The 27,990-nt window shown below is 37.6% G+C and overlaps 1 protein-coding gene across 1 annotated transcript; it reads right to left on the minus strand.

Annotated features, from left to right (window-relative positions):
- Positions 1–1,201: 1,201 nt before the first annotated feature.
- On the minus strand, positions 1,202–27,960 carry SUGT1 (SGT1 homolog, MIS12 kinetochore complex assembly cochaperone). Its single transcript, XM_069802619.1, has 13 exons — positions 27,848–27,960; positions 27,725–27,770; positions 23,925–24,015; positions 23,146–23,215; positions 22,720–22,790; positions 18,094–18,147; positions 16,355–16,371; positions 15,266–15,300; positions 14,609–14,705; positions 13,449–13,556; positions 3,412–3,502; positions 2,369–2,550; positions 1,202–1,736 (listed from the first exon to the last, which is right to left on the minus strand). Exons 1-13 carry the CDS (start codon positions 27,883–27,885, stop codon positions 1,635–1,637), a joined length of 1,002 nt encoding a protein of 333 aa, XP_069658720.1. The 5' UTR covers positions 27,886–27,960; the 3' UTR covers positions 1,202–1,634.
- Between the last annotated feature and the right edge of the window lie 30 nt (positions 27,961–27,990).

A 27,990-nucleotide genomic window follows, 5' to 3' on the forward strand; every position in this document is an offset into this window, starting at 1 on the left:
CTACTGCACAGGCATAGTAACAATAGTAGGAAAAAAAACACTGCACCTTCCCAGCATCACGGCAAAATCTAGATTCCTAGTCCTCAGGAGGAACAGAATACATCCTTTCTTCCTCCTCCTTAGTTTTCAATCATCTTTTACATACATGTATTACTGTAACAGCTGCAGACTTCACCTGTCCTATTAAAACACCTGTTGTAATAGCCTTTATATTTTACCAAGCTCATCCAATTCTCACTGTAGTAAAATAACGTACCAAATACAAAGAAAAAAGGCAGAATAACAAACAATCTGGAAAAACCTACATAATCAGGAATTTAAGGAAAAGTAGCAAACTTAAAGCAGCATCCAATGGTTAGCAAGGAATAAAGTAGCTTTCAGGGGCTGCCAATATTTGCAATTCATGGTGTTTTCTAGAAACTTAGAATATTTAGATATCGCTGAAGTCCCAAGGGACAGCGGCACCTGGAGTAGGCATGTTTACCAATTTTCTAAGTTCATCTCTCTTTCACCAAATCACAGAATGGCTGAGGTTGGAAGGGGCCTCTGGAGGTCACCTTGTCCAATCCCACCCTGTTCAAGCAGGGCACCTAGAGCCAGGTGCCCAGGACCCTGTCCAGATGGCTTTTGAGCATCTATAGGCCCTTGCAGACTTATATCTAAGTAGTACAAGCATAGACAGTATTTCTTACACTTGTCAGTTCTTTTTCTGTAAATACCGTTATTTATAATTCGATTATGATGGAAAAGCTGTACTGATGGAAACAATTAAGGACACATGGGCTCTTCTCTGAAATATAAACAGTTTCCAGTATTCTGAAGTAACAGAACTTAAAGCAACTGCTTGCCATCTTTGATTTCAGGCAACTGCAATAGATCCTTCTTTCTGAATATAGAAGGCAGACAGAGGACCCACTTTTTTGTAGAAATTTCCAGCCACAACTGACTTTCTCCCTTCCATCACATATGACTGCAGTTCAACCTATCACACAGGTGGAAAGACTCCAAAAGTGGAAATTTTGTGTCTGCATCAAGAATAGCAAACTCATGCTCTTCACTGAATGCACATTTTGCTCCTACGCATGCCAGCTTTTTTTTCCTTATCAGTGTGTTCGTATCCTTACCTATATGCTTTCAACGATTCCCCATCAAAAAACAAGATTACTAAAAATGAAATGAAGCAGCTTCCGTATAGAAAAAGTTATATTTACATTTTTATTTAGCAGAGTTTAAGAGCAGACAATGTTAACGCCGTTGTTGAAAAGTGTTTTTACCCAAAGTTGCCAAGATCTAATAAGTTACTGAAAAGAAATACCAGGCGTAAGGCAATAATCCTGACCAGCCATTACAGATCACCCTATTCCCAAAGAGCAGAGCTGATAAAGGCAGTAGAAAATTTAGACTGATTGACTCGATTTCCAAAAATTAGACAGAGATGATGAAAATAGGGTTCCACTCTTGAATATATCTTTTAGATCTGTGGATGAAGGTATTTCTAAAGCACACAAAATGTGAAGACAATTCTTGTTTCCAAGGGAACATTCAGTGCTTTGAATCCAAGAATGCTATGTCCATACACAGTGGTCAGTACAGGACTATGGCAACACATAGATGGTAAAAGATTAAAAATAGGGTTAGAATTTTTTCCATTCCATGTCATCAGGAGGATTTACTTCTACCTTCCTTTTACCAACATCAGACCAGTTGGTGCTCAGAACTGTGCCTCCAGACTCCATCTGCAATATGAGAAAAAGCTTGTTTAGCTTGCTACAGGAATTCTAGTAATATAAAAGCCACATTTCTTACAGCAGATTAACAAATTCAGAAGAAACATGAAGAATTTAAGCTTCATGTAGTAGCAATTACACAGGAATTTTGTGTACATGTAGAAAAAAATTTGACAAAGCCATCACTCCATAATCTTCAGCCCAACAGTACGTTTATCAGTACTGGACACAATGTGATGTTAATTCACTTACAAGAAGCTTTTGAAGGGTCAGTCATGTTCTTACCCATGAGGATTGTAAATAAAAGGAACTAGATACAAACAATTAAGAGGAATTTGATCCTTTCATCCATGGCAAGCCTTCAAGCTCTGTATGAGCCAAAACCTATTTCCTTTGATAACACTGATTGAGAGACCAGTGACAAAGCACAACCTTAGACTTAAAGAGTCACATTCATTAGCGTACAACATCATAGCTTTCAGCGAGACTTGTTACACCAGTATGTCCAACAGAACCGCTGCTGTTCATTATAGGCCCAAGGTTTTGGTAGCTAGAGGCTTCCACATTCATGCAAAGTTTAGTAAATTGTGTCAGTGTGCAAAAGTTACACATTTCTTCAGAGAAAAAGAATGAAGACTTACAAACGATTTGTTCATGGCACGTTTCACTTCATCTGTACCATCTGAATAAATTTGCTGGAAGAGTTTATTTAAAGCAGCATCTCCTTCTAACTTCTCATTCTTCTCCTCTTCTTTGATTTCAACTACCAGTTTGTCCCAGTTCCTTGTATAGTGAGAAGATGATGGATATAAGTGCTGGGTATCTGAAATCAGAAGTGTTAGTTAACTAAGCATTTTCTCACAAATTTCAGAGCAGCAGAGAAAACAGACGTATATGTATCTGATGAATCAGAGATGATAATGGAACATGAATCTGAAAATGCAAATGGATTCCTCCTTACTGATATAAGCATTGCAGTAACAAAAAGAAAGGAAACTAAGAAATGCTAGACACTACACTGAGTACCTACAAAAGTTTACTTTTAAGTAAACAGAGTTACATAATTTAGCTATCCAACAAAAAAAAATGCTGGACAACAGCAATGCAGATAATTAAAGTAAAAACGAGGCAGGAGATACTGGCTGACAGCAAGAAAAAAAAAAAATCCCCAAAACCAGCAGCATAGAGCCACAGGCAAATTTGAGCTAAATTTCAAAAAAATACCTGAAATCAATAAATCAGGAAATTCAAATTCTCTCAAAGACAGATTGTTAATGTCTCTTGAAAAACTGCAAATGTATTACTTTCCAAGAGAGATGGAATACTTAAGTAAATAATACTTACTTATTTAAGCAATAACAGAGGCATAACAATGCATAGAACTGCAGAACAGTGACCAAACCAGCCAAACAGATAAGCCCAGAGGAATTAATGAAAAGCATATATCCTTAATAATCCATCAGATTAATGGAAGTTATGACTAAATTTAATACTTAAGTTTGAGTAATGCCCTGCAGACTTTTTCTGTCAATTCTTGGCAGTAAAAACAAGACTATTAGGCTTTTCTTTGTAAATATGAAGCTGTGATTTTATTCACAATATTTAACACAAAAAATATTATTAATAACTGCAAGTAGTTTAATACATATAAACCATTTAATACTTAATAGTTGAGAGAACAAACCTGGAGTAAATTGCTTTAACTTAGGAGAATCTCCCTGGCCCTCCAGCTTCTCCCATCTTACAGCCTCTGGCTTCTTCATTTTTATCTCAACCTACAAAGCACAAGTCAAAGAACAAATTAATCCAGATGGCAAACAGTTCTGCCAAATAGTTTCAAAGTAGTTGGATCCTGTAGCAGAAAGAAAATAAATGCATTTGTTTTTAGAAACACAGTCTCTAATATAAAGCCTATACTTTAGCAAATTTTACTTACCTTACAAGATGAAGTTACATGACTTCCAAGTCGCATGTCAGCTAAATTCTTATGTGGCTGCACAGATCTTCTATCAGACTTTTATCCTTTTGTTTAGTACCACTTAACTTTCTTTTGCTTACTATTCACTTGATTCTTTTTGTAAATTATGGCATCCCAAAAGTAACAATCAGTCCCAATGTCTCTACACTGCCAGGCACCAAGGTATTACCTTGCAAGCATCCCTTTCTTGCCAGTCAGCTCTAATAATTAAACAGCACTTTTGAAGGACTACAAAATCCAACTTTCTCTAGGTTTACAATTCAACCACCAAAAAATTTCGTATTTGATGTGTAGTACACAAACCAGAGAAACACCCTGGGACTATGCAGATCTTCCCACTGGAGAAATTCAGAAGCTCTATTAATTTGGTTCAACGAACAAACACTGCTATGGAGAAAACTGTCTAGTATTCATTGACAAAACTGGCAATTAAAAATGGATATGGTTGCAATTATCATAGGAGAAACAAAATTGAGTGAAGTATGTCACGCCCTATTCAAAACTACACAAAATCCCTTTAGACAACGATATTGAAATGTTTTTTCATAATTAACTTTATCCATTGGTTACACGGTTACAAAGTTACAAAACATTGTCTGAAAAACAAGGACTGCCTAATGTCACTCCAAAGGACAAATTCACTTAAGAAAATGTCACAAAGTTCATATGACACTATTAACTGAAATCAGTGCTTGCTAAACTTCAGCAGTTCCTTATTTGTGAACTGCTGAGCAGAAGCGAGTTCTTAGTTCTACCTATAGCCACTATAACCTGGGGATCCCTGCAGACCCAAGAACAAAGGCACCACTGTAAAAGCTAACCCTAGAGATCCTAACAGCAAGCTCCTTGCACAGCATCATGTTGATCTGAAATTTGAACTTCATCTAATCCATTCTTCAAATCAAACACTGGTAAGCAATAGACCGAGATACCTTCTAAAAATAAAGAAATGAGCTCATTTAAGTTTCAAAGCTTCCATGTTTGCAATCATGCTGCATTTTAAGAACCAGAATACCCAATTATGACTGCTTCTCTCCCCCCCCCTTTTTTTCCCCTTCTTTTTCCCCCCTGGGGAAGCTACCATTTCCCTAGACAAGTTTAAATACTTATTTTCCACCACTAACTTGTACTGAGAACAACAAAAGCTTAAGACACGAGGCATGGAATGCCCTTCAAGGCAGGGGAGAGTTTCAGTAAGTTTGTAAGTCCAACAACCACTTGTATTTGACTTCCCACTCCCCCTGTTGGATTTACAATGTTTTTAGCAACTTTACAAGTCACAAATTAAGCATCAGAGTATCAGTTTTTAAAATAGTGAAAGTCCCAGTCACAAAACCAAAAATAATCAAATGAAATTAAAATACTGTATTACTCTAGTTGCTCAACCTACTGTCCCTAAAGAAGGCCCGTATTACAGAGTTTAATATTGCAATCTGTAAGAACGCAGAGATTTCTGTCGAAACTATGCAGAAACAGCATTCAAACTGTGCCAGTAATTAGTCTTCAGTAAAATGAAAGAAGTCAGCAAAGCTTCCTCCACTGGACTCTTCTAAAAACACTTCAGAAACTATAACCTTAAAGTTAATTTTTTAACATCTACACTCATAAATCTAACGCTCTGCAATTAGTTTAAGGAAGCCAAAAATATTTGTGTATCTACATATAAGACAAGCAAGTAGTTCCCTGAGTGCCAGAACCAGCAGTTTTTGGGTTTGATTCCCACCCTCCAATGAATTTGGATCTCATGAGTTAAACATTTAAGTTAATTAGCCACTTAGAAAGGTACTAATTAGTTACAAGTGAAACCTGAGTATTAATTTCAAGCAACTTGTCTTTCCTCTGCTTCTTACATAACTCTTCTCAACCTGAGGAAATTGTACTATCAATTCAGTTGCACGTTGAAGTTGAGAAGGCCTTAATTTTAAGATTTTATACTCTGCTTATTAGCGCATCCTCCTATATGTTCTATTTTAAAAAAAGAGAGAGAATGTAAATGCTTGATACTGAGACTACTCAACCCTATATCTCTTCAATTTCTCTTCTGTTTGTTTCTTCCTTCACTATCTCCTCTTACCCTTATGCTTCAGGCTTTCCACCGATCTTTCAGTATCTCAAAAACAGACTATTTCATCCACACCAAGAATGACCTCTAATGCAATGCAATGCTTGATGTGAGCTACTAACCATGGGCTTTTTTCTTCTCAGAATACAATCCTCCCCAAAGAGCCCTTATGAAGGCCTTTGGCTATTCATCAGAGTACTCTGCCCACACATAGAAAGAAAAAAAAAAAAAAAAAAAAAAAGGAAGATCTTTACTTTTGCTGCTCCAGTAATCCCCCTCTCCTTTTTTAATCTGCTAGTTCTTACACTTTCGTCTTGTGAAACTGTCCCTAAGCCAGTACGACATGACAAACATCCCTAAGGAAAAGGAAATCCTACAAACTAATTCCCAGTGTAAGATGCACATTTCTTAAATCTAAACCATTTCAACGCTGCCAAGCTAGAGGTATAGACAGCTGAAGAGTTGAGACAGAATGCATTTATGACATGATTAAACCTCCACCCCATCTACTGCATCCACTTCAATCGAAGTTACTCATTAGGCAAAGTGGCAGGCAGGAGTAAAACTAGGGAAATCATTAGCTTCATACCATTATACAACCACATTTTCCAAAAATATAAAGCTATAAAATTCTGCTTGTGAAGGCACATATTTCTTCAACTTGAGAGCTTTATTTGATCTAAAGAGAAACAACTTTGCGAGTCCCAATTATGTGCACAAACGGCAATAAATGCATTTTAATGAACATTTTAAAGCAGATACTGATAGCTATCACACAGAAAAGTAACGTATCAGTACGGACATTTGTATCGTATCTAACACACAAGTACTGTTAGCTTTTTCCTCTCCTTTGAAAAAAATTCAGCACTCGGGCAAGAGAAATACATCAACTCTTCACCAACTCCTTTGATTTAACATCTATATTTCATAAAACGTATGCCTGTGTGCCTCGTGCCAACTTTAGAATAAAAGACAGGAAAATTTCATTGCAAATTAACTGCTTTGCATGCCACTTAAGGACAAGCCTAATTCCTCAGCCTCTCCTTGTAGCTCATGCCGTGCAGCCATCTCACCAGTCCTCCACTAGGACTTGCTCCACTACCGTAGTGCATTTCTTGCACTGGGAAGCCCAAAACTGGACACAGTACGCTGGTTGTATGAGAAGTTCCAACACAGAAATAATCTACTTTCTGTTGTAATTTTTAAGTTCCTGGTATTTGGGGCCCAAAGTAAGCAAAGCAAAAAAAAAAAAAAAAAAAAAAAAAGAAACATGGAATTTTGACAGAGTAATTCATGCACTACTTGTCTGAAATACTGTCTTGAGAGAAACCTACCCCTGAGAAGAGGGTCAAACGGGGATTCATTGTCTAGAAGAAACCCCATCCACAGTGAAAGGATACAGAGAAGATTCTACTGACAGAATTTTCTAGTCATAAAAGTAATCAATTTTTTAAAAATCTATCAGAGATTGTTTGCAATTTAATCTAAGTGCTAGCTATCAGAAAAGATGCTGCAGAGTTACTCTCAGAAGCTATTCTAAACTATTTCATTGGTAGCATAAGAACACAAACCCCCCTTACCTTAAGATGACTGGCATAAAAGAGCATTCAATCTAGTTTTAAGAAAGAATTTCTCCCCTTAGCTACAGATAAACACATTGCTAGTTAGCCAACATTAATTTTCTAGGTAGAAGCTTACTGTTAAAAAGCCCAAACCTCTGATGAACTAGATTTCACTTGAACTAACCTTCTGGGACAGACATTGCCAGTTTAACTGAGAAACATTAAAAGAGAGTTTTTATCTTCCTCCCTAAAAGAAGATTCTGGTGTACATTGACAAGTTACAAGAATTTTCTTCTAATTTCTATTGTGGTTTGTATTTTACAGTCCATGCTAAGGGGAAGTTCACCTACCACTGGCAAATTTGTGTCAAGCTCTGATCAGATGGATGAAGGAAATCAGAACTGGCAAAGCTTAAGCAGTAGTTCAGCCATTCATTTGAAGATGCATCAAAAAATGGCCTTTTAAATTCTGATGTTTTGCTACATCAAACACACAAAAATGAGAATTCAGGGTTTCCAGTCAACTGCTTAGTTATTTACTGAACTTCTGACTGCCTTGTCTGAGTTGTAAATTTTAAGTGTTTAGAGTTGTCATTTTGCAATCATCTCATGTATTTTGTTACCTAAATTTAAGAGTAGGACAAAACAGCACTGTCTTCTAAAAACGTATGACCTATTCAAACTTACCTCTAAGATTATATGCACATACAGTTTTGCTATCCTAGTTATTCAAAAACCTTTTATACATTGCTTATATTGTGAATTCCAAGATCTTTGGTCCATAACTTTAAACAAAATACACCGAGATGAAAATAACTCGACAGTGTTATCACAAATAAATTATAATTAAGAAATTTATTCTGCAGTGAATATATTGCAACAGAAAGGATTTAGTGTGCACCTTTCAGTTTCTTTGCCAGCTATGTACTATGGAGAACTGAGTGCAAAAAGGTCAAAGTTTCCACCACACTGATATTACACAGCAACCCCTTGTTAAAATTTTAAATTTTAGAGGAGCTACCAATACAGATCATTTAGGTATCCTAAAGCTTTTTGTCACTGCATCCTCAGTGTAAACCATCACTATTCCAATAGTTCTTAAATCCATCTTCTCTCAAGACAGAGAAAAACCCTTATGCCTAGTTTTCCCTTATGTATTTATAGAAAGCATGGGCACTAACTTACATGCTTTGTTTAAAACATAGTTCTCAGAGTATTAACAAGTTTAAATCTGCTCCACACCATCTGCATTCATAAAGAAGAAGAAAAAAAAAATTCAAACTTATTTTGAGCCAAGTAAATATCATGCCAATCATTGGGAAGGTTTCTTTATGGTCTAGCCAGGAAATTGCTCCAACTAGCCCTACCTAAGAGATGCAAGAAATTTCAGAGAAGCATCCAACACTTATCTTAAATATCAGTTTATAATTTACAGAAAGTGCTCAAGAATATATATGGGAGATATGAATCTGCACGAAAGCCTCATAGAAAAAACAAGTACAGGAGAGCAGGGAAGCCTGCATTCAAGTGTCTGCAAGCAAGTTAATGAAAATACCCCAAACGAGAAAGTATCTTTTAAGGATCGGACTGCAATGGTAAGAACCAACTTCAGTTAAAATAAATCTGTTCCTCTGTTTATCTATTTGTGTACATTTGCCTCTGAATAGAAGCTCTGACAACAGTCCAAGAGTATGTGAAACAGTTTCACTCTTTGCCTTTTCCTTTACATTTAGCAACAGACATCGGTGTGCTTTTCCAGTAAGCTGCACAGAGTATTTCAGAGTTTGCAAGGCAAAATGTTGGTTTGAGGAAAAGAAACATTCCACTGATGCACACTACCATATTCTTGGCATGAAGCTGCTGAGAGTGTGCTTCTACCTCAGACATGTCTATGAACTAACAAATGTCAACTGTAAAAGAGGCTGAGGATTTCTAACACCTCCCCCCTGTTTGCAGCACAACTTTGATATCTAACTAAAGGACAGTTCTGGGGTAAAGAAACCACTTTTTACCACTTTTTCAAATGGCTCTAAATTGCTGCAAGTCATTGCCTGCAAAAAGCCCAAACCACTAAACTCAAAACTCACAGTAATGTCCCCTGACTATTTGTAGGTGCAAGAGCAGAGGGGAAGAAAAAGAGAAAACACTAGCTCAAGTTTCCTTCAAGTTCATAAGCATACCTGCTAAAAGCACATAGTCATCCTCACTCTCCTCTTCTAGGTCTAAGGAGAAGAAAAACCTGAGCATCACCTAGAACACAACAGAAGACCTAGAAAAACTGCTCACATTACACAGGTTTCCAACAGAACATGGCAGAATATTGCCCTGGAATCCCAAATACACTGACTGAACAAAAGAGGGAAAAGAAAGCTAGGCTGATTGTGCACAAAGAATTGTTTCAGAACAATAGAAATCCTTACAATATTTGTGCATTTCTACTTCCCTGCCTTATTTTCTGGCCAGAGACAGATCAGCTAGTTTTGCCTTAAACATATTTAGTCACTCATTTTAAGTTTTTATGCCTTTTTCCTTTTATGAAGGGAGCACGATGATATTATGCAAACTGAGCTACCGGATAACTGCACGCAGGCAACTAACGAAGAGCAAACTTGGTCCAGCTTTTACATTTTGGCTCCCTCTTCTGGAAAGAAGTAAAAAACCAAGTAGCACCACTAAACGGTACCTACCTTCCTACTGTTAAATGCTGCATACAACCTGCAGTTTTCAGTGTGGCACAGTTTTTCCCCAACTTCAGCTGACACCTGAACACAATTGAGGATGACCACCAAAATAGACAAAATCCTACCTATTGTGTACAAAGTCATGCTACATACAAAGACCAGATCAGCTTCCATTTGTAAGACACAAATCTCAAATTTATATGGTGCTTTTTGGAGCTGCTGTTACTTTTTGATCAGACTACTACAGTCAGACACCTTTGACGGATGAGGAGTACAGCCAATAACGTCAATTGATCTAGTTATGCTAGTTATGATCTATCAGCTATGCTGCTCATGTACAAGAAGAAAATGCTATGCATATATGGCAATTAATGCAGTTGTATTCAGCATTTTCTCACATGAACATCAAGTTGAGGCCTTAGATCATCAGAATTATATGCTGAACAACACCCGGTAATTCTAAGGAACTCACAACTAAATGTGAACAGGAAACATAATCAACTCAAAGCTGAATTTGCAAGTAGTGATATCTATTAAATAGCAAATAAGCTCTTGAATTAGGTAAAAAAATGGCTCCAAGCATAGCAGGAATACATACAGCCACTATAAAGGCCATCTGTATCATCTGTAAAACTGCTGACAATTAGAGAATATACAATACTAGGATGAATAAAGAAAGAGATGAAGATTTTATCTCAAAACTGGACTTCACCCACACATTATGCTGTTCTGGCATCGGCATTAAGTATTTTACCTCTTCTAGCTCACAGCTTGAAGTCAAAAGTTTGCAGATTATGAATGCTAATTTACTTCTGCTCATACAGAAACCAAACACCTCCAAACATTTATGTATGCTACCTCTGTACCATTTGCTAGTTCTGTTCTTTTCCAGAGACTTTGTATCTCCAAGCTAGACACAGCATGGATTTATTGAAAGGTATAATTTTTATTTCATTGCTAGGAAAGAAACAATTTTTAAGGTATCAATTGCATTTTTCACCACTGTTAACATTCCCTGAAAGAAACAATCCCAGAGTCTGTAAGTTCTGTCTGCTCTTTGCAGTTATTTTAGAATCTGTAATTCTGCAAATACCATTAAGGCTATTTTTTCCTCCTGAATTTGCATCTTTACCTTTATTCCTTTGCATTTGTCAAGCAATGCTGAATTTCAAGCAGTATTGAGAAATCCCTCTCTGGCTTCTCTTAGCTACCAAAACACGCAGGATTGTTCTACTATCTGCCAGTTCTGTTGTTTCATCCTCTGTCCATTACATTTGTTAGTTTTATGAAGTTCATGGGAAACACAAACTATCCACCACATCGCCTGTCCATACATTCCACACTGTTTCCTCATATATTTCCTCATACAACTGGAAAAGAAAGACCAGACTCTTTGTTGCCCAGTGAAGACTACACAATGCTAATGGCAGCGTGGCTCATATGTTCAAAGCAGCAATACAAAATAAAGCAGTGTGAACACATGCAGTTATTCTTATTTGAAATTATTAATCCACAAGAACAGATCTGTTCCTATCCCATGAAAACACAACTTCTTTAGGAGTGTGTAGTAAAAGGTTCATATAATTGGGAAGATAATGAGATTATATCTTTCTTTCCAAGTCCTTACAAAAGGTCTTCATGTAAATGGTATAAATTAATTTGTAAGGGGTTTGAGAAGTTCTAAGATAGTTTATTCAAAGTAATAACGGCACATTTTCCATACTGCTCGTAAGACCAAAGTACATACACGAAACTTATGAAAAGAAATCTGAATTTCTAGTATTCAAACACTAAGGCTGCATCATTCCCTTAAAGTGCTTAATGTTTTTCAAAGTAAAATATTCTAAGCCTTTAAAGAAGTCTTTGCATGCTTAACATAGACCTGCTTTTAATTTTTTTACTTCAGCCAGACTCCATCTGCTGGCCAGTACCGGAATTAGCTGGGGCATCATTTAAATTGTATTCCTTCACAGACATCTTTACACTACATTCTCTTCTGGAAAAGGAAGAACATGTTGAAGCACTGACTTCTGCTGTTAGAACACCTCCTGTGTTCTCTCTTATCCCATTTCATCTCAAGAACATTCTCTCACAATTATACAGGAACAGTAACATTTGAAAATTAATGCAAAATATTTGCAATTCAGACACTGCCTGAACATAACTAAAGCTTTCACACCGCTTTAGGAACCTCAATCTAAACCAGGCTCTAACTACTAGAAATTATTTCAGAGATTTACTAGAGATGGTAGCGTAGAAAGACGAAGTCAAGTTCATTTCAACAACGCTCAGTAGCAAGCAGATGCTTCATAAAAGTGATGGTAAACTTCAAGACAAATTAAAAGTATAAGACAAGTTAGATAGGAACATAAAGCAAACAGGACCTCATGTTACTCCTCTTGACAAGGTCTGTGCCCATTCCACTCAAATTTATGTAAATACTAACGGACTAGCAAATTTTCTACATGCTTTAAGCACTCTGCTTATCTCCCACAGCATGAGAGCTCACATGACTCAAATCACATAACCTGCCCAGCTTCCTTAGTGCGAGGAGTGGAAAAACGACACCAATGTTCTATGGTAATCCTCTCATCTCATCTTGAAGTCCCTCTTCCCTGAAATGATGCAAGAACTATTATAGGTACCTTTCTGAGAAGGGAACAGGTAAAATGGAACCTGAGAACACAAAGGAATTTCCAAAAGCTCTGCAGAAACACCACTGAAATACAAGGAAAGCATCAACAACACAATCCTGCTTCAGAGATTCACACTTGGCTCTATGGACAAAGCATATGTCTGTCTATGCATTATACCAACAATATATGCTATGCTAGACCACAGTCAGTTTCTTATTTTTCTATACCTGTAACATAGAAGAAACAAAATGTTGAGACAGAAGCATTCTCTCTCATGCCATGCAATTTTCAAGTGTCTCCAAGCAAGTACTATTTCCAGGAACAGGGCAGAATACACTCTCTTGAAAAGCCAAGAACAGTTAACCATATGGCTAACCTTTAACAGCAAGAAGTCATGAAAGGGTAAAGAATTATTTCAACATTGAAATCTTTTATTTCTTGGGCACACAAAGATAACAATATTTCACAAGGCTCCTAAAAGTTCAGCAGAAAGGTGTTAATACTTTCCTAACACCTGAATTTTAAGAGCGAAGACCACAGTCATCTTTCTACAGCAACAAGTAAAAGCGTCCTCAACATAACCGTCATTTGCACTTCAGTAAGTCCCAGCGTATTACTATTTCTGATATTTGCAAAAGTTTAGAAAGCCTCCCACTGGCTGAAAGGCACCTTGAAGAAAGAAAAAGCATTTCTATATGAAAAGCAAGATATTATGACTGTTGCAGAGAGACAAGACAATAGAGCAGAAAGGTTTTCAACATCAGGAATGGTCAAAGAAGTAATTTACACTTTAAGAAGCTTACCTTTGTTGAAAGCACTTTAAATGTACTTTGCTCTGGCACTATAGAATGAAGAAGAACAAGCTTTAAGTTGTAGTCTTCACCTGATGGAAGTCTCACTGATGCGTTCATCTGTTAACAGTTGAAAACACGTCTCTGGTCATCTTTGAGAGCAGTTTTTTCCATTTCTAAGTAAAGGATTGTCATTTGGCACCAAGATTAAGTGATTAAATTAATGACCCTTCTCTAGGGCACTTAAAAGCATCAGGTGTCAGAATTTCAGATGACGCCATTACATTACAGCATTATTGAACAAGGTGTTTCTAAAGTATACTAGAAAATGAACAGGAGATTTCAATTCTTAGCCAGCAAGTACTCAAAAAGCCTATTATCTTGTCAGCTTGATCTGCATTCTTTGGGGAAAGAATTATATGGCAAATGAAGTATCAACACATTAATAATGGAATACGAAAACAATTTGCAACTTCCCTTCTAATACACGCAGACTACGTGGCAAGCACTCACACACTTTTAACAATCTAAAGCAGATAGTAACAACCAAGTACTTCTGGTAGTTTGTGAAGTATCAACTTAGTTGAGAATAAGAACCCAACTCTTCAATACTCTCAGCTAAATTAAACATGAACGTCATTGGTACCGCATATGGCATTACAATAGATTAGTGCACTTCCTTGAAATATATACTTTGCTGCCTTTAACAATTTTAATGATGCCAAAAGCAAGAAAAACCCACCAACCAACATTCATTCTTTTTCTGTAATTGTCCTAAAGCAAGATACTACTTATTCATAGCTGTTTTTAGAATACCTTATCTCTGTCTGTTCCTACACCAGATGCATGCATACTCAAACATTTTAAGTCCAGATCACTTCTTCCCCCATCCTTCCAAACACACAAGCAGCTGAAAAACAGATGTTCCCTTTTCAGCACGCACACCACACTACTGCTTGTGTATAAATCCTATGGACACTGCTGCGGCAATAGATGCTGGTTCACTTGATTGGGCATACACACATATACAGCATAATTGTATATAAAAAAACCTCAGCCTGAAGACCACCTGTGCTATTCTTTTCATGCTATTGCAGCAGATAACGTTCACTGTTTTAATTACTACGTTTTAAGGAATCTAAGGATGCATATCGATAACCAATACAGATCACCTCTTTCTCCAAGAACTGCACACTGACATCATCCTTCTGTGCATTCTTGATCATTATAGTCACAATTACTTGAGATTCTGTTTGGTACCAGTCATATCTAAAAAAAAAAAAAGGAAAAACTGAGAGATATACAGTACATTGTGTAGTTTGATGGGAGAGAGAAGACATACAAAATTAGATTTCTTCCTCTAAAAGAGCAGTTGCAGAATTGGCAAGATAAGTAGTTAAAGAACAAAGAATCTTTTTTAATCAAAAAGCATACCAAAATTAGGTCACTTTCTTGACCAATTCATAATATTGTTTGCCTTCTCTAAATTAAATAGCACCTTTTTAGTTCAGGATCTTAAAAGAATCTCAAAAACATTACCTATACTAGGCACAATCGGGCAGTCTTTTAATTAAGCTCAGCATGAGAATTAGAAACAGAAGTCAGAATGCTTACTCCATTCCCCACTCTCCCAATGAGGCATAATCTCCTGAAAGTACAATTCAGTCTGAACAAAAGTGATGACACCGAGAAACACTTCAGTCAGACTGCCACTTTTTAAAGTTACCCAAAAAGAATTTCTACAGTCATTATCTTGCTTCTCCAATCCCCCAAAGAACAGCTATATGTCAATTATTTTAATTCTCACAGTAAAGCTAAAGTCAACTTACTTGATCTTTGGTGGCAGAGGTTGCTGCTGTGCATTCTAGTTGAAGCATATTCAATTGGAAAGAAAGTTACATCAGTGTTAAGTGAAAATTTATAATGAAGTACTTTTCAAAGACACAAATCATTTTCATACTGATTGCTCCCCTTTTCTTGATTTATGTATAAGCATTAACTTACAGGTGAAGCTCTTCACTGTTCTCCTAACCATTTATGCCAGATTAAGAATTAAAGTTTCAATTTACATTAAATATGTCAGTCTGTGACTTAGAATGTATTGGTCAGACATTTTATAGATAGCAGAAAGTTCTGCTTTAACTCATTTTCTTCCTGGATAAGAAGTACACCTGAGACACGTACAGTGGCTATGTTGCTAATCTACAAGTCATGAAGGAAACCTGAAATAGATCTGAGAACTCAAGATATAACTTTTAAACATAAAAACCTTTTAACTGTAAGATCTGTCTTTACATTACACCCACCACGTTTTCTGTACACTTTCCTCCTCTACCCTATTCTTAAAATGTAAAAAATGGAAGTAACTATGAAAGAGGGAGCAGAACATCCAACGCAAATTCCCATTTTTTTGTCTCAAGAAAAAAAAAGGGGGGGGGGGGAAGGTTTGCATCAATTTCAACATTTCTTCTAAAGACTTCCAATAAAAAAAGGAAACTGAAAGCTGCACAAATTACAGCAGAAAAAAGTCTGCACAAACCACTTGCAAGCTACTGGGGAAAAAAAAAAAGTTACTTTCTAGCAGTCACAAGCAAGTTAGTATTGACAACATGAGCTGGTTAATTTGTAAATTAGGCCACACATTGCAAGCCAGAAACTTAAAATTTACTTCAGTGAGTGCAGAGTAACTGCCATATTTGTATGCCATTCCTAGGAGTTTCCAGGGTTCAAATTTTGCAACCTTGGTCTCAAATAAAAGAACACATGTTCAGAAGGAAAGTTAAATCCTTCAGAATTGCATGCAATAGAAAAGATGATTTTTAAAGCCTGAAAGTTGTAAGAACCCTCTGAAGCCTGAAAGTATGCGCTAGCTTAACAAAGAAATTGAAACAGTAAACATATTAAGGAAAACATCTTACCACTTCTGTCTGTGATGCTGTAGAAAGAAAAAAGTTGCACTTTCAGAAAAAGACATATTGAACTTACAAGGCATATACTTCAGTTACTCCACACATTCCGCATTTATTCCAGTCTCAACAGTAGAAGTCAAAACCATGCCAGTTCTACCTCTAGTATTTTGCTTTTATGACACACTACTTTTTAATCAGATTTCAATCAGCAACTTGTACAAAGGAACAACTGTAACAGAAAGCATGTTCCGATTAACAGAAGGAACAAACTTTCCATTACTTTCCCTTGCTTATCAGAAAAACATACAGACCTTTTTTAATGAAAGCAACACCATGGCAAACAAAAGTTTTAAAAATCACTTCCCACAAGTCTGTACTAGGTTTATCATCCATCCCTAGGAATAGCACAAAGTTCCCCTCAAAACTGTGTCTTGTGCAAGGCAAACCCACCTGGGTAATGAGACGGAAGCTTGGCAGAGAAATTCACTCACATGACCTTAAATATACTGTAATACTTGGATCTAAACTATAGCTCAGTATCTCCTCTTCTAAATACTTTTTCCTAAAATATTTCAGACTAAATATGTTTGAAAAAAAAAAAACCACCTCTCCCTTTACTTCTTTATAATGCATACTGCTAAAAAGAGATAAAGATTAACAAAAAAAGAATATTCATTTGTAATTAAGAAATCAGAGTTGTTCTTTTATTGTTTTTTTTTTTTCCCCCACTGGTGTATCAGAGAATTAAGAAAATGGCTCAAAAAAGACAAGACACGAATGAATATTCAAAAGAAAACAGGACAAGTGAGTTGAACCAGACAAAACACTGCAAAAAGTAATCTGACATTACAGAAAAATGTGTATTATAACCTCTTTCCTTGAGAGGGCAGAGAAAATTGTCACCCAAGATAATTCTTTGCAAATAAGACCGTGCTTGCCAATCACTTACGCAATTTGTCCAAATAAAAATAAACCTGGCAAAAATGTATCATGAAGCAGAAATCTGTTCATTCCTATACAACACAAAAAGGTTCTACTCTATTGGCTTTTTAGTCAACAGGTTGACATGAACTTGTTCTACTGTCCCGTTCTCCAGTGTGCACCATAAAGAGGAGGGAAAGTCACAACAGGTGGAGGAAAAACCGACATCAGTTATTGCGTTATATCTCATTAAAATCCACAGGCAGTTTAAGCACTGTGGATGAGTTAATTGTCAGGGATGTCATTCCGTAGGAAGGTATGAAAGGAAGCTATACTCACACTCATCGACTACCACAGGTAAGACACCACAGCAGCAATTAGCACCTAAGGTACTCTCCACATGGAATCAAGGACTAAAATCCCCAAATTTCCACCTCATTCCAACTTTATATTCTGTAAGACTTGAAAACTTATTTTGTTTTTGGAAAGCAAGCTGAAACATGCTTCCACAGTTAAAATTAGTTAGCAGTTGTGTATGAAAACAAGTTAAAATTAATTATGATTGTCTGAACTTTAAATAGGTACTCCCCTGTCACATCTGATTATTACACTAAAACCCTAGTATTAATGTTCCTCTAAATCTGAGGTATAGAAGTGTTCAGGATGTCTACTCTGAGAGAAACAAGAGATAGGAAAAAGTGATTTAAAAAAAAATAATTCTTTTGTTTCTAAGTAAGAGGTAAGCTGTAAATCTTTGAAAAACACGACACAGCTTCAAAGCACAGGGCATAACAAATCCCTTATCAAGTAAATGTGGTTTTTCTTACCATTTAGTGTTTCTTCACATCTTTTAATCCAAATAGTAAAGGTATCATCTACATCTAGAAGAGATCAAACACAGTAACATTAAAACTCTTCAAGCACTACACGTATTGCATAAAGAACAATTCCTCACAATTGCCACTTGGAACAAATCCATGCCAAACTCACATCAATTTACTAAAAAAAAGGTATTATTTCCTATTATCTTCTTGTAACCTCTGTCATTCCAGTTAAGTTTTAAGTATTTTTACACAACTCTACTATTTAACTCTGTTATATTTAATTAACTTCAAATTAATTTGTAGGACACTCGATTTTGTTTGAACTGACCCAAATATGCTATTGCTTTCCAACCTGCTCTATCCCTATATAAGTGTTTGGAAAGCAAGTAGTTTTACACATTTTTCCGTTATTCTTAAAATTATTTTTTCAAAGTCACACACTTCCTCTCTAGAGGAATAATCACAAGAGACAGCCACTTCTGGGGACAACCCAAAGTTGCACAAGTTTTCACAAACACCAAGTATTTTCTCCTGACGGTTTCACACAAACTTTACAGATACATCTGAAGTTTCAGAGATGTTAGAAATACATAGGTGCCAATACCATCCCATGAATCACAGAAAAGTTTAGAAAGACCTTGATATACTAGGAAGCAAGCTCCTCAGATAGAAATTAATTCACTAGAAAATAGCTCAAAAGGTAGCAGTGTAACAACAGAGTAATCATCTTATTCAACAAAATTCCCAGAAAAGTCTTTCACAGTCAGGAAAGTAAAAAAGTGGCAACATTACTGACCAACTACTGAGAACAGCTAAACTTTTTATCTTTTTACAATAGACAGAATTCACACTGAGGAGTTCACACAGCCAACTACCTAGCAGACACTTGAAGAGGCTCGACAAAAGAGTTCCCAGCAGACATGCACGTAACACCAACTGTGACTCTACTGCAGTTATGCAAACTATGCCCCCCAACCCCTTCAAATATAAAATGTATATAGATTTTAAGGTGTGCCTTAGGTCTTAAAATTGCTACTCCACTCCTCAAGCCACTTCCTCTTCCCTTTTCTTCTGCCATCCTCACCACTCATCTTAAAAGTTATCTAAATTTTAAGCTACATAACATTTATGTAATCTCTCAGTTGTTTTTAGGAAAAGATAAAAATGCAAATAATGATACGGCTGTCTTGACATCACAATACAATCAGCCACTGACTGCTGCAGTCTCTTCTATATTCCTAGCAAATCCTAGAAAGAAGATTTCTTTCCCGTTTTCAGATGGAATTAACCAAAACTAACTATCAGAGGGTTCTGTTAAGGAATCCAAGGGCTGTCTTCAATTACCTAATGTATACTTGAGGTGTTCAGATGACTGATCGCAGACTGTCCTCAGAAGTACATGGGGAAAGGAAGCGAGGCAAAGGACCCAGGATGCAGTAAAGTAAGTTCTGATTAGATAAGGAAAATTTTTACTAAAAGAGTGGTCAAACACTAGAGCAGGTTGCCCAAAGAGGCTGTGGAATCTTCAGTCTTGGAGATACTTGGAAATCAACAGAAAAAGAACGCAAGCAAACACATGCAATTTCAAAGTTAATACTGCTTTTGGCCAGGGCACAGAATTAGATGAGCTCCAGAGCTTCCCTGCAACCTAAATTAATCTGTAAATTTAAAACTTAGCACCCATACCCTAAAAAGACTCCCAAGTTTTGCAGCCAGGAACAAAGTTTATTTATCAAAAGTGAAATTAAATTAAGTAGGTTCAGGAGTCCAAGCAAAGAGAAAAATGAGTCAGATCTCCACTGATCCAGCCTCTGACTTGCAGCAGCATGTGAGGAATTATCTTTTTAACTATGCCCTATGACAAGACTGCTATACAACACAAACTTTAAAAGAAAGGTCCAGTGTTATCTTCCCTATTTTCCTAGAAGGTCCCCCTCACCAACCACTGCCTCTTTCCCTGCATCCCAGCACATTTTATAATTTGAGGCAAAAGAATTTTTTTTTTTTTTTTTTGGTGCTCTATAACTGCATTATCATCCCAAAGAACTTACCAGTGACTTCTATTAATAACTTTCTAGTTCAGAAAACCTAACTGGGTCTTCACTTACTGAAAAATCTACTAACTCTTAGAACACAAGAAAAGTACCTATGAACACATTTCTTTAAAAAGTTGATGCATTCCACCTTTACTAAATCCATTAGGTGGTCACAGAAAAAAAAAAAAAAGAAAATTTGAGTATAATTGTCCCAAATCCACATAACATACTGAAGAGTAAGGGATCACAGTGCTTCTTCAATCTAAGGCAAATTAATGAACTCCAAAAATCCACATGCGTCTAGTCTCATGGTTGAGTGAAAGGAATCTCGCTTCCTAATGTTATTTTATAAAATAAAGAAACATTGCACATTCAGCAATTCATCACATCAAGTCCTATTTAGATATCCCTGTAGGTGGGTAATGGGAAGCTTGCTGTCATACCCTGGGCCTGTCAGTCATACCAGTAATGAGCATAAGTAGGAAACTCATCATTATTAGCATTCCAGATTAAGATGTAAAACAGCCCTTACATCAACAAGGAAAGAGAAACATGTACTGGTGTACTTCTGCCCCCTCGTGTGGCAAAGAAACCGGCAAAGAATTCCCCACCACGGCAATTCTCTCTGAGGCAGCAACAGCTAAATTCTTCTCTCTTTATCACCTGCTTAGCAGTATGTGGCAAATTTTCCCTCTGAGCTTTGTTCGTTTTGCACTAGCTGCATTGAACTGGAAGTTAATTGTTTTGCCAAAATGCTTATGCTCACAATTGTTTTCACCTGGGATCTATCAAACATTCCACAGAACTGCAAAGGCAAATTCTGTTACCGACATAAACTTGCCAGCAAATTAGGTAATATATGGAAGAGACTCAACTAAAACTCCGTATTTTTAAAACGGGCTCCAGGAGACTCCTCATCTCACAGTAGGTCACAGAATTTTGTAACGAGATACGGAAAGCACAGCGGAAGCGATCTTCAGATGAGAGAGTAATCAGGAAGGACTGGGGAGCTTCAGAAACACTTCAACTGGGTAAGCAGCAAAACGATGGCAAATTAAATTCGAACAGGTAGAAGTCAAGCAATTCAGCACAGGAAAACGCTGTGCTGTATTTCAGGGATTCTGAATAAGCTAAGAGGATCCTGGTAGTCACCAACTTATCTAAAAAGATACTTGCAGCTCTGTGTGCTGTTGCACCCTACAACGTAAGTAGGATGTGAGGTTAAACAGAATTAAAAAAAAAGAGATGCTCTGGCTTGAGATTTTGTGTACAACCTGTATTTTGAACAGCTCCAACTGACCAGCTAGAAAGGTGACAACATCCATGCACATGAAAAACCTCAAAGTGATAGTGGTTTCTTGGGGTGGGGCAAGAATATGAAAAAATATAGATCTGTCATTCAATTAAATTCAGGAGTGATGAGTTTGGAGATGTATGAGAAGTCACCTATCAAGTACGGAAAGCTACAGAAGTCACTGGAAGGAATCACTTTCTTTCATGGGAAGATACTAAACAAAGAACTTGGCTAGACTGCAAAGACAGACTTGTCTTTCTAGCGTACAAACCAGCGGAGACTACCTAGTTATGCAAGCTACCAAAACTGAAAGAACTTTAAGAAATTTCTTATATTCGCTTATTTGGAAGAGGCAAAGAAATTAACTTTTTGCTAAACTTTCAGGTCCCAGCCACTGTTACAGGCAAGACCACATACTAGAAAGATCTGAGACCATGACGATGCTTACCAGATTAGTGCACTTTGCTCTGTGTAACCCCTTCAAGGTGCTTTTCTTACCATTTCCTTCCACTGTTGGGATGGGAGGGAATGGAATGAGGAGAGGGTTTTATTTGAAATGAGGGATAGGAGGGAAGAGAAGGGAGTCGCAACCATCTAGCAATTGCTTTGTTTTATGCTTCCCCATGTCTTCTACCAAAGCTTTCTGTATTAAACTACTCCTTTCTTGCTTCTAGAATAAAGTCAGGTTTTAAAAAAAAAAGCTCTAATTCTTCCCAAACTAAAAAGTGCCCACGTCCAGCTGGGAAGCCAACACTTTTAATAAAGAAAGAGATATAATAAAAATGCTTCTGTAATTAAGTAATATGTAATGTGAGGTAAAAATCCATTTTGTCAGTCTGAATACCCATCAAGTTGCATGTGCTTTCTAAAGACCAGTCTATCAAACAGTTTAAGTAAGAAATTCCAGCTATGTGTAAGGAGCCTGTTCTGTTCAGAAACTTTTCTAAGACACTTAATGCCACACCATTGCCACCATTTGTTTGTAAGACCCCCAGGAAGCAGGAAAACACTCCCTTTTTTTAAAGAAAAAAAATAAAATTAAAAAGATTAAAAAATCATATACTTCTTGCTAAGAACTTTGATAGACGTTTTTAAGCAGTTTTACACTTTTATGCAGTGATTGCACAAACCTTCCCAAAAGCTAGACATCTGAAGTCAGGCACCTAATTCATTAGCCTTTTAAAAAAAAAAAAAAGAAAAGAAAAGAAATCCTTGGTCTTCACTTTCAACTAACACAGTAAAAAGTTTTTTCCTCATTAGCAAAGGAGTACTGTGCACACAAGAAATTTTAATACTTACTGTCCAACCTCTGTCCCTCTCTGAAAGACTCTAAAGCAGATGCATAGTTTTTGATATGATATTCACCTAACCTGACATGAACAAAGAAAAACACAAGGAAACAGTAATTAACTTTTCAGTCTAATCCACATTCTGAAGATCACGACATCCTTAGGTTCACACACTATACCGGTTAAAATTACAAATGTAAGAATTTAAATCACCCAAGAGGTGTGTTTTTGAAATGGCTAGGATGTTAAGATAACCACACCAAACTAAATCGCTTCTTATAACCACAGCTTTATTACAAATGGGTTACAAGCAGTATGGCATTAAATTTATTCATTCCTGGTGTTGCAAAAAGCTTGTACAGAGCCATAATCCAAATACTAGTATTGCCCTACAGATTTATCGCAAGATTCACAAAGTACAACATATGACACGTACCCTTTTCTAAGGAGCGCTACAGCATTATTGGGGTTGAGTTCCAGGGACTTCTTTGCATCTGCAACTGCATCTGTTGGAAGTTTAAAGGTGAGGAATATAATAATGTGTTATAAAAAGCAGTGAACTGTGAGTCTTTCAGTAGTGAAAATTTTTTAAGGTGTACTATGTTTGCTTTCTTAGCTTGCAAACAAATCACACCGTTTGAATTAAATCTAGCCACAACTGCTACAGATGAACCCTTCATTCAGCTGCAGAGCTCTACATATGATGTAGCCTGACTTTTGTTCAGTCAAATACTCTGACTTAGATCTGAAGTGTGAATCTGTTTGTTTGTTTTTTATTGGAAAGAAAAAATAGGTCAAATCTTCAGTTATTCAGTTAAAAATTTTTCCCAGGCATTACTCAGTTATCACATTCCTACCACAACAGGATCCAGTCTCTACCAAAAACATAAGGATGGAAGATGCTTACAACACAAAAGCTTAAAATCTGCGTAAGAAGTCTACTTACAGAAAAAAGCTGCCAAGATAATAGCAGACTAAAATAGAATGGAAAGCTGGGACTGCAAAGTACCCAATTCATTGGAAGTTTTGCAGAAACAAAAGAATTGAAAACAAAGTAACTATAAAATTATGCACTAACTGTAAAAGCAGCACATTAAGTTACAGATAACACTTTCTCTTATTACTATATTTCACTTCAGATTGAAGACATCTTCTTTAAAGAACGTGTTATAATACACTTGTAAGAGGATTCTCAGTGTTGTCTGAAGATGTTACCAGCGTATTTCTGTAGAAGAATATAAGCATAAGCTCGTTGACAATAATATTCAGCATCATCTGGATTCTTTTCCAAAGCTGTTGTCAGTTCCTGTAAAGACACATAAAAACCCCCATGAAATGGCACCTCGGAAGTCCCCATGAAAAAATACAGTACCAAACTCTATCAACTAATAGACATTTCAGAAGAAAATACCCTAACTGGCATGACTGTACCTGTTGATCAGTTCTCATCCACAAGGCTTAAACATCAGAGCTTGAAGTACAAGGAACCTGCCAATTATATCAAATTCAGGGAGCCTGTTTCTTACTGAGAAGGAAGAAGGACTTTCAAATGCCTTCAACATGAAGTCTAATGCACAGGTGATCCTCTACATTCCAAAGACTTTCCTATAATTCTCAGCATATTTGTATACAGGTCTGCTGGGTTTGAGGAAGCACTGCAGTATTAGGCATTTGGAAGTCAACATGCAGTATGTCAAAACACTTGTGTGGGGATAACATGCTCAAAGCATTGTGACACATAATAACACATTACATGATATTGTTGAGCGTAAGAGATTGTTTCGATTTATGCTGAGCACAAAAGCAGAAGAACAAAAGACTTATGGGGCACAGGCCTCACAGAAAATACTGCTGCACAATATAAATAAGCATAAAGTAGTCCCTTGTTAGGGGAATCACTGGGTATACAGATTGAAATAATTATATTTTGTTCTCTGTAAGAAAAGTTTGACTTTCGCACAACAGAATAAAATCAGGACTTGACGCACACACCTGGAAAGATCATGTCCAATTCTGTCCTTATTATTGAGAGATGCTCTTCTCTTTGCTAGAAGACAGTAAGTCTTCCAAAGCCACTGCAGTACATCACTACAGGACTGTAACTCTGTTTGCCAAGTTGACTTCTACTCAGAATCTAGCAAGCATGAATGTAGCTAAGATACAGGTTTTAAACCTGCATAAATATTAGCACAGCACAGTTGCCAAAACTCTGTCCCACCGAGCCAGAGAAGAACAGAAGGACTTGCCTTAGGTTTAATTCAGATCAGTATCTTGTTCTGTTTCACACGTCACATAAAACATTCACACCAACTAGGAGTTAAGTGGCCACAACAGCTGCTTTTAGTAGTAGCATGAGTTCTTACCAGCTTAAGATATGCAAATCTACATGAAGGTACAGCATATAAATCTAAAACCTTGAGGGTCTCTGAAGAAAGTGGCAGGCAGTAGACCACTGTAACTTCACCTAATTGTACTGATGCCCTCCTAAGATTTAAAGTCATTCAAAAGCAGTCATCATTACAGAAATACTCATGGCTATAGGTATTCCCTACGGGAGGGACATAAGGTAACCCACATATAAAAACTGGTTCATACTATGCTGAGAGGTGAAGTACAGCTTTAGATCCTGAAAACCCAGGGGGGTCTGACTCTGACAGTGAACACTGAACATTACAGGCACTTCACAAGCAGAGTCGCTTCTGTGACAGATCACCTCTCGCTCCAAACGTTATTTCCTGTGATTTACGCTGATGACAGAAGCACCAATTAGAACCAGCAGACAACATATGAACTGATCCTCCTACAGAACTAGCCCTCCCCCCAGGAAAGCAAAGCAAACCAAACCCAAGCATCTTCAACTGCGTGAAACTCATCTCTTTGTTGGCTTTTTAGCATAAGTCATCACATCTCATTCAGCCACACGCACATGAAAGAAGTTATTCCTATAACACAGCTATTTGAGAAGACGGCCAAGTAATACTCAACTAGCACCAGGAACTCCAGATTATGGACATCAGCAACAGTTAACTTCCAACAGGCTTGGAGGACCCTGTCCTCACAAACACTCAAGTATGTGTTTTCCACATATGTTGACTCTAAAGGCCCTTACCATGGGACCAAGTTGCAAATCTATTTCTAAATATATTGGGAACTTTCAGGTCCCTCCACACTAATGATAAGAGTTTGTATGAATTAAAGGTGCTTTTGGTCTCCACATAGTAACCTACTTTTTCAACTTAAACCAACAAAAACGTCATTAAAGACTTCACAGCTATATCATTCAGAGGTTATTTAAAGATGGATGATGATCTTTCATTTGTATCAGATTCAGGTGCAGAAAGCCGAAGCATGCTCTCCAGGAGTTCAAGGAATCAAAAGTCCTGAGGACACAGTGCAGAAATTGCATGACAACTGGAGATAAGTCTAGTCAGCAAATGTGTCAGCATTACACAGCACCATTTATACAGTATTGTGTCCCAGATTAGAAATTAAGTACATGAGCTAAAAGACCACACCTAAGATCATGCAAATATGGTATACTAGGTATACCACCTGTAGATCCAAGCTTCTAAATCAGCAAAATGCTACACTGAACTATGCAACTTACCAGTTCAGAGATTACCAAGCACAATCTACCTACTCAATTGAGTCCTTTTAAAAAAAGGCTACACAAGTGACACCAGTATTACCATATCAGGTATTAAATAATAGCTATAGAACATGTTACATATTGTTTTGAAGCACTGAATGTACAAAGAACCGAAATATAAACTAGAAAAGCAAAGCAACTATGTTAAAAAAAAAACAACCAAATGCATATTCTGATAGTATTCTTTAATACTTCCAAAGACCTTTTGGTGTTGAGGTTTTTTGGGGGGTTTTGTTGGTGGATTTTTTACCCCACAATGGGAAACGTATTTTTTTTTTTTTAGATCTTAGTTTTACTACGCCAAATATATTTGGTTATTCCAACTTGCTTTTTAGATGTCATTTATCCTCTGAAAACAAGCTACAGCCTAAACCTCAAAGAGCTGTAAGATTTAGCTTCACCATTTTCTTTATGTAAAGATAATCCAGCATCATCTTATGCTTCTGCCACCTACTCCATTCAAGTAGAACTATCCATTTACATCCTCTCCCCTTCCAAGTACATTAAACAGAAATACTTATCCACCCTCCAGTTCTGCCTTCTCATTAACCCTCTAAGTAAAAATAACCTTTGAAAGCACATTAATACATGTTAACGGCTAAAATCATAGAACAGGCCAGGTTGGAAGGGACCTTGAAAGATCATCTGGTCCAACCTTTTGTGGGAAAGGGGGCCCAGATGAGGTTATCTAGCACCCTGTCCAGTCATGTCTTGAAAACCTCCAGCGATGGGGACTCTACCACATCCGTGTGGAGGTTGTTCCTGTGAATGAGCATTCTCACTGTAAAAAATTTATTTTTCATGTCGAGATGAAACGAAAAATCGGTGCTGATCCCCGCAAAATACAGAAAGAGGAAAAAAGCGATCATAAAATAAAACGAATAAAACAGAATAAAAACGAATGAAGATTGAACACGTTTTCTCCACTAAGCTTAATGCTTTTTTAACCACAAATCGCAATTGCTTTAGTTATTTGAACTACCATCTGCCTACACGGAAGAGAAAGTTGGTTCAGGGTCTTTTTTCTGCCTTTCTTCTTTGCAACACAGGTAGCCCAAGTATTTTGACAGAACAGCGCCAAACCCCTCTGCCTGCAGACCTCACACGAGAGAGGTTTGTTTCCAAGGGACACTCTGCAAGCCGCCCCCCCCTCACAGCAAGGGCAACCGCACCAGCCTTCAGCCGTTCCCCCCTCGCCCCTAAGCCCGGCCCAGCAGGCTGCAAACCCCGGTTCCCCCCCCAGCACCCCAACACCGGCGGCTGGGCAGGCCGACAAACTTCAAACACTGGCCGGGTAAGACCCGACGACCGCTTCCCAGCCCCCGCCGGCCTGGCCTGGCCTGGCCTGGTCCGGCCCGGCCCTCACCTGCGCCGCTGCCCCCGGGTCCCGGTCGACGTCCCCGTCCGAGAACCTGCCGAGGAAACACAACGGCGTGAGAGGAGCGAGGCGGGAGGGGAGCGAGGCGGGGAGGGGTCGGAGGGGGCTCACCGCAGAGGAGGAGCCGCCGCCGCCGCCGCCGCCGCCATACCGCCCGCCGCCCCCGGGAAACTTCTGGAGCCGCTCGAGGCCCCCGCGCCACAAACCCCGAAGGCCGCAGCCCGCGCAAGGCCTGACGGGATAGCGGCGGGGAG

The sequence above is a fragment of the Haliaeetus albicilla genome, chromosome 15 (genome assembly GCF_947461875.1).
Source record: "Haliaeetus albicilla chromosome 15, bHalAlb1.1, whole genome shotgun sequence".
Taxonomy (NCBI): Eukaryota; Metazoa; Chordata; class Aves; order Accipitriformes; family Accipitridae; genus Haliaeetus; species Haliaeetus albicilla.